Source organism: Oncorhynchus gorbuscha, linkage group LG15 (assembly GCF_021184085.1).
Source record: "Oncorhynchus gorbuscha isolate QuinsamMale2020 ecotype Even-year linkage group LG15, OgorEven_v1.0, whole genome shotgun sequence".
In the NCBI taxonomy this organism is placed as follows: Eukaryota; Metazoa; Chordata; class Actinopteri; order Salmoniformes; family Salmonidae; genus Oncorhynchus; species Oncorhynchus gorbuscha.
In genome coordinates, this window is record NC_060187.1 from 27,119,182 (window position 1) to 27,133,362 (window position 14,181).

Here is a 14,181-nt window from a genome sequence, read left to right on the forward strand (position 1 = left end):
GAGCTGATCGTGGACTATAGGAAAGTGTCAAGTTCACGAGGCTAAAAAGTTTGGTATGGCAATTGACTGCAAGGTGCACAGTACATCGCCACCCATGATTTTAAAATGAGCAGGTGTCCACATTCATGTAGTGCTTCTTACTCAATTACCTTGGACGTCAATATTTCAAATCAGTTATCCTAGACACTGGTTGAGGAAGAAGGACAGAGAAAGTAGACTGCTGGGTATTGCCATTTTATTTAACATCAAGTAATGTTTTCCTGCAATCTCATTCATAACGCAAATAAAGGCAACAAAATAAAAATCTGAAAAGTATTAGTCCACATCCCAGAGCCTCATTACATGTGCATGAGAGCTTTTCTGCGCCAAAGGACTTCCTGCAGGACCTGTGATGTGGGTGGGGGAGGGTGAAGGTTAATGTGCAGGTTCCTGCTAGATGATGTATTTGAAACTGAAGGTGAGGTCACAGGAGAGTCTCTTGCCCTTGCACCTGCCACACAGATCCTGTCTGTGAGGGCGTTTGGGGTCAACGTGGCACGGGGTCACTTGGCACATGCAGCGTGCCTTGTTGCAAGTCTGTGGACACAGAGTGGACATAGATAAGTGGAGGACCCAAGTCTTTAGTGTCATGGTTTGTATGTCAGTTTAACAATGTATAGTACAGAAGCCTAGATTCTTACCTGCCAGGTTATGTCCTCAACACGGTAGGGGTTGAAGGACTTTTGGCATGTTCTACAGAACTGCTTGAAGTAGACCTGAAAAAGACCAGACTTGATTAGAGGCACTACCAGATTAATAACATAGTACAGGGAGTGAATAGACCAGCGTAGTATACCTTGCTCGTTCCATGGACGCACCAAACATATGCACTCTCCCAACGCAGGTTACAGTCTCTGCAGTGATAGTACCCATACTTCTGCTCCAAAAACTGGGAATGGCATAGAGTACCACAGTAGGTGTCATAATACCCATAAAACCTAGCGGTCAAACAGGGAAATGGTTCCAATCGTTTTTCCCATAGGGGGTTTTGGAAACACTTAAAGGGCCGTGTAGACTTATCCTGGCATGACGTTTTGATAGGTGTAAATCTCTCTAGGACAATGTGACTTAATATATTCACCCCCAAAATGAAACGCTAGTTAGCTGCTAATGTGGCTAGCAAAGAATGACAAATGCCATGATCTGGACAAGACCGCTGAATTGAAAGGTAAGAATCTCTGGCTTAACTATCTAATGGTTGCTAAATGTAGTAATTAATGAATTGGCTAAACTGCTTTAGAAATGTACAATTCTGAACTTTCTTGTGCAAGTTTTAAATTGAGACTATACTTGTTAGCAAAGGTGTCAACTATAAATGACATGCAGGAGCTTGCAGAGATTTGTAGTTTTGCATGACGCAAACTTTTACGTAATTAGCATTTTCGAATTAGAAAAGAGCGACTTGATAAATCACCTTGCCAATATAGATTTACATGGTTATCTAAACGTTACGCCATGGTATGCTTACTTGAAACAGCATATATCTAAAAATCCCCTATGGGAAAGATGTATGGTGGAAAAGGTCCAGTTTCCATATTGTTCCATCTAAACGTTGACAACGACGTTCTACACAGCTTCCATCTTTAAAATTAGTCATGTCAATCTAAAAAGTGGGTGGGTCTGTTACAGCCAGGTTGACTATTCTAAATGAGTGAGTATGGAGCTAACCTGAAACCTCACGCCGGCCTTGAATTTCGAACAATCCTGATTGGCTTTGACGCCCTCGGTCATAACTGATTGGTCAGTATTACTAGGTTTTGTATGTGGCCAAGTATTTTCGTCTTTTGCCTTTTCTGTTTTGTCCTCAGACTTCTCACCTTCATCATTTTTCCTAATCTTAACGGTTTCAGGTGGGTCACCGGTCTGTGCTTGTCTCGACTCAATTTTGGCATATTCTAGAAAGGACGAAAGTCTCCTAGACGCGATAGGGGAGTAGACTGCCAGAGTGCGAGGGTAACGCACCCCTCCAACAGAACTCCCTGGACTACCCGGTGTCTGGGTCTCTTGTCTTCTCTTGCGCAAAGTGTCTCGCTTTCTGGCTATGAGGGTCCGTGGGCGGAGGGAACACTGCACAGAAACATCCTTCTTCAGATTGACCTGCACCGCGACGTCTTTGGTGTTTGCTTTCCGTAGCCTTGGATTAAGATTGGGGTTTATTTGGGATAAAAGGAATTTAAATTGCGCGCGATGGTGGTTATCAATGTACGCCTCTGTGTCTGCAAAGTTGGCAAAATTATTTTTGTTTCTCCAGCCCGCACATTTTGTTTTTTGATACCTGCCAGAGTATAAATAGTTATCGATTGACTCATCTAAATATGTAGCCATTTTTGCTAAGCCAACTCCGGTTGTTTGGTTGACAAATTTAAATAGATTGACGACACAAGATTTGATTAATTGTAATCAGGTGTGGCAGTCCTCCTAATTGGCCTCAAAAACCAATCACTGAAGCCGCAAATAACATGAAACGTCACCAGATGACAGAATGCAGAAGTGTCAGTTGATTTTTTTGTTCCTATCTATTTTAATATACATTGCTAAACATATACACAGTGGTACATTTTACAGACAGTTTGTCATCGTACATATGGTGATATGGAGTAGTTATATTAGGCTCTGTTGAAGGATTGTACTGCATGATTTGTCTCTTCTTGAACTGAAACCATAGGCACCAAAAGAACCAAAAACAAGTGGATTTGAACACTTGCTTTGAATGCAAAATAATAATTGACAATGTTTGGTCATGTAGATCAGATGATCATGTTAGACTTTACAAGCAAGTGAGATGATGACACCTTTGTGAAACAATGTTGTACTGCATCTGTGATGTGAGAGGGGATGAATATAGAGATTATTTTTGATGATTTCCATTTTCACAGCCATTTTCTTTCATAAACAATATGTTGAAGTAAGCTCAGATATACTAGCATTTTTTACTTCAATTAACCTTTTCATATTTTTTCATGGTCATATGGCTTATGCTTGCTTCAATTATATTTTGTAACTTTCACTCCCTCCATAATCTTGAGTGTTCTTTTCTGAGACGTACACACACACACAGGGTAGCTTCCCTGCAGTCAAAGATTGCTGAAATGACAAGGATTTTTTTGTAGAGATGCCATAAGCAGACCTGAATGTCATTATGTATGCACGACATCACCTACGGTGGGCCATCATTGTATCATGCACACTAAACAGGAGTAGCATCCGGACAAAGCTCTAACATGATGAGATTTGGGTCACTTGTGGTCACCGCCCCGTAAGAAGTGTCAAAGCCCATATCTTCATCTTCAAACCTATTATATCCAATATCCCCATTGTCCCCCAGTGGGTTTGTGTCTGGTTTGTGTAAAACCTCTTTCCTGTACATCCGGTAGGCCAGGATGAAGATGCCAGCCTCGGCTGCCTGGAAGAGGGCGTAGAGCAGAGGGAACATATACATGCCCCCCATCAGCTGTGGTGGGAAGGCCATCTTCAGGATGGCTGTACAGAGCTGCACGTTCTGGCACCCGGTCTCTAGTGACACGGTTCTGCGGATGTTGGGCGGGAGATCGAAGAGGGTGGCCAGGCCGTAGCCTGCAGCGTAGCCACAGGCAGGCATCAGGACAGCTACCACGTAGACAGATGGAGGGATGGTAGCCAGCAGCTCTGGCCCCAACATGACCCCCGTCATGATGAACAGCATCACCAGGGTCACCAGCAGAGACCACAGGGACACCTGGGGAAACATACCCCACGGGGTCAACACAAGTTTTATGACAGGCCTTCTCTATATCCAGATTGTTTTAGGAAGGTGGAAAGGGAAGGAACAATGGACTAATTTTCAGGATATTCAAACAGAACCAATATTATAAAGGACCACGGGAATGCCACAAGTAAGCATGGTCCACTTAAATCTATCTGATTTCATGTATCCCTTCCCCTCTGTGGATTTCTCATCCAGTTCTATGATTCTGTCACACATCTCATGCCTCTCCCTCTCCTGGTTGAGCTGCCTTTAGATGAGTTCATCTGAAGTGGAAGGGCTCTCCCTGACCATACAGTGCATAAGCTAGACATAAAAAAAACACAATATGCACAATGTCACACTCGTGATGACACACAGTCAAAAGGTACACAACTGACTATTATAAAAAAATTAATTTATTTACTAGCCAAACTACCCCGTTTTAATAAATAAAAATATATACTATTTTTATCTTGTATTTTATTCATAAATTCTTACCGTGAGAATTAGAATCAGTTATGTAATTCTAAATTGCCCTTTCCCTTTTTAGAGTTTAGTATTGAAATATGAAGTAACACTAAGTTCATCAATAATGTATATTAGGCAGGCCCTGCTATATAAAAAAGTACTAAAGTAAATGTTTTTTTAAAAACTTTAAATACCACTTTGACCCAGTCTTCCTGTATCCAAAACTTCTTCTATACCCCACCATTATTTGAGACGGCCCCATAGTAACCTTTAAAACGATGTCGGCCGCCCGGTTGTAGCGGTAGCGTAGCACGACCCCCAGGCCGATGGGTATGAGGGTGCTACAGAGGGTGAGGATGATCGCGCCGAACGGCATCAGGTTGACCACGGGGGTGTTGATCCAGGCGCGGCTGTATATCCACAGACACAGCGGCATCAGCACCAGTGCAAGGACCGTGGAGGAGATGGTCATGATAATGCTGGAGAGAGGAAGGTGAAAGACAACATCACATTAACTTCATTTGAGTCCCCAAACGTAAAAGCAGAGTAACCAATAGCATACACGAATAGTATTTTAGAATGGTTGACGTTTAACGAATAGGCCTAAGTGGTGGATCCTTATTTCCCCAAGCAATGGCACCATGTTCTGTATAATAAATAGCGATGAGTTCATCTGAAGTGGAAGGGCTCTCCCTGAATTGATATTCAAGATGTGCTGCTAAAACAATTTGGACCATAAGTCCCAACAGTATGCTGGAGATATGACCGTGCGTAAAATTCCATTCTAATTCTCTTGCGTAAAATTCAACCAAAAGGCCTATGCAGAAGATCCAAGTAATAGCGTACTTATTGTGCCTAAACTTCGAGTTATAGGTATCTTGAATAAATCATTATATATATTGTTTTCCATCTAAAAGTAGGCTATACATTGTGATCGTTTTAGTTGAAGTGCATTTTATAGTCTACGTCAAAGGTGTGATAAATTCGTTTTGTTAGGTTGTGATTTCTTGAGTAACCTCAGATTCATCTCCCCGTTCACTAATAAGGACATGATGTTGGATAGGTTTCCTCCTGGACAGCAGCCACACAGTAGCACGGCCATAGCCGCCACGTCGTCGAGCGAGAATGCCAAAGCAAGCAGGAAGGCGACCAGGGGCATGATGACGAACTGACACACCAGCGCCAGCAGCACCCCGATGGGTCTGCGGATATGCTCCCCAAGCTGGCTAACGTCTACCGTACACCCTAGCCCCAGCATGGTGAAGCACAGGACAATCCCCACAAACACATTGATTCCGTGACTTAGCGGGGAATCCCAAAAGGCAACCACCAGGTGAGTGGGTTCCGTCGGCGGCAGTTTAGCCCGAAGCCCAGCAGCAAAGGAAGTACTGAGAGTGCTGGCTTTCAGAGATACCGGGTTGTTCGTTACGCGTAATCCTGCCATGGCGAGTTCCTCCGAGAAGCTTTCTGAGAGTCGGGAGAGGGTGTCATTTATGGTGAAGTTGAGGAATTCTGTTTGGCCAGCAGTTGGAACAACCGTGACCACCACGCTTGAGTTCTCCATCGCGTTACCAGTGGACAGAAGCTCTTCACAGTCGGTGTCCCACTGAAGGTGCCAGTGCGTAAACTGTGGTCCCCTAGCGGTGCATTGTCATCGCGCGCTGTCACCAATGACAGAGCCTGGAACTCGAGGCTCAATGGTTAGAGAATGCGTTGGCATCAGGGCATTGCGTTGTGTTTTAAACACAGACCCACCTAGTGACGGTCAGGGGCCACGGATTGGCTTCCATCAGCTGACAGATGGGAGTCTGCTCATCGTCTGTGGGGAATTGATATCAGGGTTGATGGACTCGTGCAGGCTTTTATCATGAGCTCGTGCAACGGAGGAACCACATCTATTTATATTATAGGCAACTGTAGCCTGCACATGCTAATCATATTACAAAATATTGTATTTAAAATATTTTAATTAACATTTATTTTATCGGGTTGAAAGTCCTCATTTATCGGGTTGAAAGTCCTCATAATTTTACTTTCAACAATAAATTCATAATTTGAATAAGTGTGATCTGTAGTTTGCTGTGACAAGCGCATAGCAGAGTAGCTGCTAAAATGTTGAGGTTGAGTAGGACAACATAAAGGGAAACTGTGACGCTCTTTATATTTGTTTGTTGACTGTGAGAATGCGCGGGCACTTTTCTGTTCTTCTCTGTGTGTGTTAGTTCCAGTGGCGACCCGTCATTAATTTTAGGGAAAAAATAAAATAATAATATTCTTTTTTGGGGGGGGTTGCCTGTTTTTCTTGTTATTTTGGAATTAATAGTGTCACATATCAATGTGCAAACAATGTAAAAAATAAAATAAAAACAATATGTAATGTAATTGAGTTAATACAGCCGAGGTGTTTCAGCCTAGCTCAGTGCTTTCTGTGGTGGTGGGGCTGGCCAGCAGAAAATACAGAGTGTTGCACCTGATTGGCTCAGTTTTCTGTCATGATTGGCTCAGGTTTCTGTCACACATGGGGCAGTATGTCACCCCATTGTCTAAGGTTAGACCTCGAAAATGGGTTCTGCCATAGAGTTATATTAGAAGTGCCCATCCAAGAAGGCTCAAGGTCATTGGCCACAGATGACATCAAATCATGTTATATCTACTGTAGCTTTGATTGGACTGATCATGTCAACATCATCCTTTCAAAATCTTAGCTAGCAAGCTAGCAGTAATCACCATGAATCAAGTTTACAATCTACTGGCAAATCATTTTCCATCTTTGTCATATGAAGAGAAATTAGAGATAACACGTCTTGGTGCTCATCAGCCATTAGACAGAAACATTACACAACAAGTTCAAATCGCAAATTCAACAATGAGTGGTTTGGAATTCATCAGTGGCTAACTGTGAGATCAAGACAACTGGGAACTTGGGGAAAATGAGCTACGACTGGGAAAATAAGCTTTGAACTGTCATTCAGCTTGTCATTGGAAGTCCAGCATCCAGCTTTCTCTTTGATGACAAAATTTTCCCACGAAGGACGTCCTGTCCAAGCACATTACAACAATGTGAGTCCAAAAATGTCTAATGCTGCTTCATAAATGATGTAGGATGCCAGAGAGTTGTTATTGTCCGCCGTTATGCGGAACATATCCCAGTCAACGTGATCGAAGCAATCTTGACGCGTGGAATCTGATTGGTCGGACCAGCGTTGAACAGACCTGAGCACTGGCGTTTCCTGTTTTAGTTTCTGTCTATAGGCTGGGAGCAACTAAATGGAGTCGTGGTATGGCTTTCAGTCGAATAGAGGAGTTCATAGGCTTTCCCAGAGGGTCCGTGCTATTTCAGGATCTTTGGGATGTCCGTTCCTCAATCAAGTATAAATGTAAAATGGTTAGGTTTAGTGTTAGTTAAGGTTCAGGGTTCAGGGTAGGGACGTCGCACGGAATCCAGATAGCAATGACCGTTCATAGAGTGAGAGATGGGCACAGTATTTGAGAGCTCGGCGGTGACACAGATGTTATTATTATTTATTTTTTTACAAGCAGCAGACGCGATTTTCAAGTCTGCCTCAGATGGTCTCTAAGGAAACTATGAAAATAATTACCAAGATGTCCTTGATCCAATTGAGTAGAAAGTAGGCTATATTTAAGTTGTGATATCGTTAGGAAATATTTAGGTCTACTGTGTTAAGGCAAATTTGTTTTTTAAAACTTTTTCTTGATTACGAGTTGATAACGTATTGTCAAAAGCACATAGGCAATACTATTTACTGTGTCGATAGGGGAGTAGGCTAGTGTACAATAATAACGTAATTGTCACTAGGCCTACACACATTCACTCTCAAACTGAATTGAATGGGGGATGTATAACTACTTTTCACTGAAGAAGGAATGAGGTATGACAACTTCGATCGAAGACCTTAAAATCATACCTGACAAGACCAATGAAATCATAATGCTATCCTAATATAGTGTGGATACAGGAGTAGCCTATTCTACAATAAATGTGCTTGTATTATTTATCTAATCGATAAATTAAATTGGAAATGTGTCTGGGTTGGCTACTTCATTCAGTGAATACTGAATGTTTTGCTACTTCATTCAATGATTACGGTATTGTACAAGGTAGATACCGGAGTAGCCTATAGTCTACAATAATAATCTAATTGAATGTGCTATAGTATACTTTATTTCATTGATGAATTAAATTGTAAATGGGGATGGGTAGGCTACTTTATTCAATGAATACTGAATGTGTTGCTATATCTGGGAGTATGTTAATAAAGGCTTTTCAGTTGTTGAACTATGGCAAGGTCGAACACATTTTTAAAATCTATCTTTCTTTTAGTCAAGAAGTGATGAGCCAGAGCAACCAATCAGTGTCACTGTAGCTGTTCTACCCACTACCCACATTGCTCTCCTTCCACAAGCAGCCACATCCTCTTCTCCTATTCAATGAATTTGCCGCCACACTGAAAAGGACTGTACATACATACCTCTGTGCCCATCCCATTGCAACATTATCCATACAATGCCTAAAATGTGAGAAATTATGCTACAGTCGTGTGTGTGTGTGGAGATGGAGTTCCATGAAAAGACATGAGAAGATGGCAAAGGAGATGTTTGAGAACATAATTAAATGGTGTAAACTTAACAGGCTAAACTTGTTGAGTACACTCTTTGAGAAAGGGGTTCCAACAGGGTTCTTTGGCTGTCACCAAAGGAGAACACTTTTTAATTCCAGGTAGAAGTATTTTTGGATCCATGTAGAACCCTCTGTGGAATGGAGCTGTCTTGTCTTTACTTTCATTAGTCTGATGACTAACGGGGCGGCAGGGTAGCCTAGTGGTTAGAGCGTTGGACTAGTAACCGAAAGGTTTATTTTTTTTTTTTTTTTTACAGGGACAGTGCACATTATTCAACGTTTCAGTAAAAGTGCCGGTTTTAGCCAGCCGGTTAATTTTCAACCGCAGTCCCTGGGCAGGTTATTAAAAACAATTACAATATAGACAATAGCACCATAGAACAAGCAAGACATAGCAACATAGGACAAGCAAGACATAGCATACAGACAGAGCAACATAGGACAAGCAAGACGTAGCATACAGACAGAGCAACATAGAACAAAAAGCAGCAAGACAAAATTCATAAAAGCAACAAAGTGTTTCCACACCTCACAAGCTACAGACAACATGGAAAGCGGCAACACACAGCTAGGGACCATGTTCACAAATCTGATTGACCTTTAGCCATGTCTTCAAGCATTCTGTGAAAGTGTGATATGTGGTGCAGTTATGTGTGTCTGATGGCAGTGTATTCCAGACATGGGAAGCTCTCACAGAGAGTGCAGATTTACTAAAGGTGCTTTTCCTTAGGGGAACTATACAGTCACCTCTCATGGCAGACCTTGTGGATCTGCTGCCATATGTCTGGGTTTTCTGTTTAACAAAAATATTGAGTGGAGGGGGAGCCAGGCCATTAAGGATCTTGAATACAAGACATGCGTCGGTGTATTGCACAAGATTTTCCCAACTCAAGAGCTCATGTTTTCTAAGGATGTGACAATGATGATGGCTATTGGGCTTCCTATCAAGCACTTTGAGAGCCTGTTTGTAGACACTGAATAGGTTTTAATGTTGGACAGCAAGCTTTGGCCCAACTAATCAAGCAGTATGTTAAGTGGGGGAGTATCATAGATTTGAAGTACAGTTTTGCTACCTCTGTAGTCAAACAATTTCGTATAAATCGGAAATTAGCTAGATTGAATTTAGTTATTTGAATTACCTTTTTTCACATGCTTTTTAAAAGAGAGGTTGGAATCAAGTATGATGCCAAGGTACTTAAAATCGGATACCACCTGGAGCTTCTCCTCTGACACATAGACATCTGGCTCAGTAGCATCTGTTGCCCTCTTTGTGAAGAACATGCAAACAGTTTTTTTCACATTGAGATGCAAACACGAGTCACTGAGCCACTTTGTAACCTGGACCATTACAGTAGTGAGTTCTGAGTAGTGAGTTGCAAGTTCATATCCCGAGCTGACAAGGTACAAATCTGTCGTTCTGCCCCTGAACAGGCAGTTAACCCACTGTTCCTAGGCCGTCATTGAAAATAAGAATTTGTTCTTAACTGACTTGCCTAATTAAATAAAGGTAAAAATTTAATAAAAACTGTCTAATTGTTACCCGATTTAATGCGGCACCACGAGAGTGGTTGTTTAAAGAGTTACCCAAATTAAACTCTAAAGGTCTTTAACTATCACATCTATAAAACAGTATTAATCATAACCTCATATCATCATTCTGAACAGTCATATCATCCTGCATCTGCAAAAACCTCAGCCTTACTTATGAGTCAGTACTACAAATTGGTTTAATTATTTATTTACTCGCTAACTAAATAATAATAATAATAATAATAAATTTGGCTTTTAATTACTTAGTTGTGTGCATACATTCTACGTATGGGTGGTCCCGGGATAACCCTGGCGTTACAAGCGCCATGCTCTACCAACTGAGCTTGATAACACAGGATAAACATATACACTTAATACATTAGAAAAGGCAGTGGCGTAAAGTACTTGAGTAAAAATACTTTAAAGTACTACGTAACCCTTTCATGCGTGAGTTCCAAATATCTCCAATGGTCGCCCCCAGCGTGTGTTTTTTATGCATGTGATGTTACAATGTTCTCTCCATTCCAGAATGTGATTGTTACGCAACAGTACATTTAATCCTCGCTGCCCTCAAACCAAGGCAAGCAGCCTGTTTTTATTTATAGGCTGATTTCAATTAGTCAATTTCAAATTATTTTCTAACAAGTTTTTTATTTTCTAAGAACAGTTTGAATTGAGGTGTGTTCCGCCTAATTCATTCACATAAAAGTAGTCATTTTTACTTTTGCGGACCAATTCATTTTTTTGACATTACTGACCCGGACAAAATTACCCAAAATCTTCCCAATTGTTAGTGCAGTTCAAGTCTGCCGACGTTTGCTCATCTCCCGTCCTGCACACACATGTTCACATTTCCCGTCTGTTGCCTGCAGTCATAGTTGTTTTCATTACCAATAATAGCTTTGGAGATGTAATATAATAATAATAATAATATGTTTGTTTCTATCAAAGTAAGTGCCTTATTACGTTAGTTTCTGCTTGTCAGTTATGTCGTTTATCTCCTGTAGCATAATATTTGTGTATATTCATTATAACCGCAGACAAGCAAGGTAACGTTACTCATTTCATAACCTTTATGGTGTTATACTCAATGCTTAGGTAGCTAGCTACATTCTTCTAATAGCTCTGGAAAACAATGCTAAATGCTTCAAAGAAGTATTAGCATGTGTTGTATTTGGAAGCTACCCTGGAACAGCGTCTCAGTGCTAGAGGCGTCACTACAGACACCCATCTTCAAATCCAGACTGCGTTTCTATCCAGGTAAGCCTTATTACGTTATAATAGTTTCTGTATGTCGTGTTATACCATTTCTACTGTAGCTCACTGTGTATGGAGCATAATATATTTGTATATATTCCTCATAACCACGGAGACGCGAGGTAACGTTACCAATTTAATAACTTGTATTGTGTTATAGTCAATCGTGCTTATGTAGCTAGCTACATTCTTCTATTAGCTCTGTAAAACAATGTTAAATGCTAATCAGATAAGTATTGGCTTGTTGTATTTTGAAACTACCCTGATTTAAAATATATATATATCTTCTTATACCACTTGCTCATTTTCTGAGTGCATTCCACAAATCTGTTTATCCTGTCTGCCTTATCCACTGCGCCAATTTTGAGATTATAGTCAAGCACGCAGTCTGGTTTGATTTTTCTCTCTCCTGTTAGGTGGTCCACCTTCCCTTTGGCCGACATGGTTGCTGTATGGACAGTGGAAAGGACATGGATGTCTCGTTTGTCATGCCACTTCACTGCCAGCTGTTGACATTTCTTATTTTGTATAACGGGTCATTTAGGATGGCAGTAGCATTGTTGATGAAATGCTGTCTTGGGAAAATAGGGTGGCAAAGAAGGGAGTTGCAAACATAGGATCTGTGCTCCAGTATTCTCTTAGGGAGTTCTTCTTTACTATCCCTGTGAGAAAGACTGTCACCAGGAAGGTATACATTTGACTAATTGTGGTTGTCCGCCCCACTCCTGACTCTCTCTTCTTGTCGCTCCAAGGCATAGCGATTGGTCTCTGCAATGTCTCCCACCAGCTCCTCTGTCAGAAAGAACTTGAAGCACTCTTCCTCAGATGGAAATGGCAAGGGGCGTTGCACTCCAAACTGGAACTCATTAAAGCAAACAGCAGGGCCAGGAGGGGTGAAATGGCTGGCGGCCTTCCAGCTACCACAGAACTCCTGTACTTCATCCATTGTCGGTCTGCCTCCATCACCACCAGCATCTTCAAAGGGAACTGGGACTTTGTCAGTGGTCAAGGGGTCCTCAGATTCAGGGTTCTCAATGGCTGGGGGGCAGCTTTTCACTGTCAGAATCTGATTCCAGATTTTCAGACTCATTGTCAGAATTTTTTTTAATCTCCAGAATTTCCGCATTTGAAAGACATTGCTAATGCTACAGTTTAGCTCACTAGCTATATACATAAACAACAACACTGAATGGCTCAGAGTGAGAGGTTACGTGATTGACTGCCTGCACTCGCCATTTGTATCAAATCATTATCAGAAAATGTTTTGTGTGGTAATTATTTATATATTTACTGTATTATCTCATGTTTTTCAATTACCTGTGGTAAATCATGCATTCCGATTCTTGCATAGATTGTAATGGGCACATAGTGTGTGTGTGTAAAATACTTTTTTGAAGATTGTACTGATTATGATGAGCTAAGCTAATTCCAGCTATGTGTGTGGAGCCATGTTTGTTGACATGCATTCACCTGTGAACTCACCTGTGATGTGATTAATTATACATAGTAATTGCTATTAGCTAATTCATATTGTAGTTTATGTCAGCCGAGAGTTAGAAAATATGACCAGTTAGCGCTAGGACAAATGTAGCCTACATTTTTCCGGTTATGATGATTGTGTTATGCTATAGTTACTTCTGTGAATATCTGAACATTGCATCCAAAAATAAACTGCTTACATTCTGGACATAACCTTGTAAGGACTGTGTTTGTGTAAATAGTTTCTGAAAAACGTGTGGCCAGCTCAAATGCTGATTGTTGCATCATTCGAAACTGGCCGTTCTAAATAAGAGTTCCGGGACCAATGTAGAACGACGTGTGAAAGGGTTAAGTCGTTTTTTGGGGTACCTGTACTTTACTTTACTATTTATATTTTTGACACCTTTTACTTCGCTACATTTCTAAAGAAAACATTGTACTTTTTACTCCATAGATTTTCCCTGACAACCCAAAGTACTGGTTACATTTTGAATGCTTAGCAGGACAGGACCATTGTGAAATTCACTTAATTATTAAGAGAACACGTGGTTATCTCTACTGCCTATGGTCTGGCGGACTCATTAAACACAAATGCATCTTTTGTAAATAATGTCTGAGTGTTGGAGTGTGCCCCTGGCTAGCCGTAAAAATATTTAACAAGAAAATGGTGCAGTCTGCTTTGCTTAATATAAGGAATTTGAAATGATTTATACTCTTATTTTCGTTACTTAAGTATATTTTAGCGATTACATTTACTTTCGAAACTCAAGTATATTTCAAACCAAATACTTTTAGTCTTTTACTCAAGTAGTATTTTACTGGGTGACTTTTACTTGAGTTACCTTAATAGAACGTATCTATACTTTTACTCAAATTTGACTTTTTCCACCACCGGAAATAGGTCCCTAGTGGACTGACACAATATGGCGGCTTTTTACCAAAAGAAAAAGAGAGAGGGACAGAGACATAATACCTTGGTACATTTAGAAACTACTCTCACAGTAATCATATACTTTGCACACAAACCAGGGGTCCCCACCTGTCT

At 40.9% G+C, this 14,181-nt stretch overlaps 2 protein-coding genes across 3 annotated transcripts; both read right to left on the bottom strand.

Annotated features, from left to right (window-relative positions):
- Positions 1-218: 218 nt before the first annotated feature.
- On the bottom strand, positions 219-2,386 carry zar1 (zygote arrest 1). Of its 2 annotated transcripts, XM_046300594.1 has the most exons (4): positions 1,708-2,385; positions 836-928; positions 681-755; positions 219-576 (listed from the first exon to the last, which is right to left on the bottom strand). In XM_046300594.1, exons 1-4 carry the CDS (start codon positions 2,362-2,364, stop codon positions 433-435), a joined length of 969 nt encoding a protein of 322 aa, XP_046156550.1. In that variant the 5' UTR covers positions 2,365-2,385; the 3' UTR covers positions 219-432. The 2 variants fall into 2 exon arrangements, with proteins under 2 accessions (XP_046156550.1, XP_046156551.1); XM_046300595.1 differs by lacking the exon at positions 836-928 and having other exon boundaries at positions 1,708-2,386.
- Positions 2,387-2,563: 177 nt separating this feature from the next.
- Positions 2,564-5,995, bottom strand: slc10a4 (solute carrier family 10 member 4). The gene is made up of 3 exons (XM_046300593.1): positions 5,248-5,995; positions 4,500-4,710; positions 2,564-3,754 (listed from the first exon to the last, which is right to left on the bottom strand). Exons 1-3 carry the CDS (start codon positions 5,793-5,795, stop codon positions 3,227-3,229), a joined length of 1,287 nt encoding a protein of 428 aa, XP_046156549.1. The 5' UTR covers positions 5,796-5,995; the 3' UTR covers positions 2,564-3,226.
- Between the last annotated feature and the right edge of the window lie 8,186 nt (positions 5,996-14,181).

Bases quoted from the DNA above. Each gene is read 5' to 3' on its own strand.
- zar1 (XM_046300594.1), bottom strand. From the start codon at position 2,364: ATGGCTACATATTTAGATGAGTCAATCGATAACTATTTATACTCTGGC. The intron at 929-1,707 runs GTTAGCTCCATA...TGCCATTCCCAG, and splicing joins AGGCCGGCGTGAGGTTTCAG to TTTTTGGAGCAGAAGTATGG. The intron at 756-835 runs GTATACTACGCT...GGTCTTTTTCAG, and splicing joins GCGTCCATGGAACGAGCAAG to GTCTACTTCAAGCAGTTCTG.
- slc10a4 (XM_046300593.1), bottom strand. From the start codon at position 5,795: ATGGAGAACTCAAGCGTGGTGGTCACGGTTGTTCCAACTGCTGGCCAA. The intron at 4,711-5,247 runs GTTACTCAAGAA...TCCTCTCTCCAG, and splicing joins AACGGGGAGATGAATCTGAG to CATTATCATGACCATCTCCT. The intron at 3,755-4,499 runs GTTACTATGGGG...ATGTTTCCCCAG, and splicing joins CGGCCGACATCGTTTTAAAG to GTGTCCCTGTGGTCTCTGCT.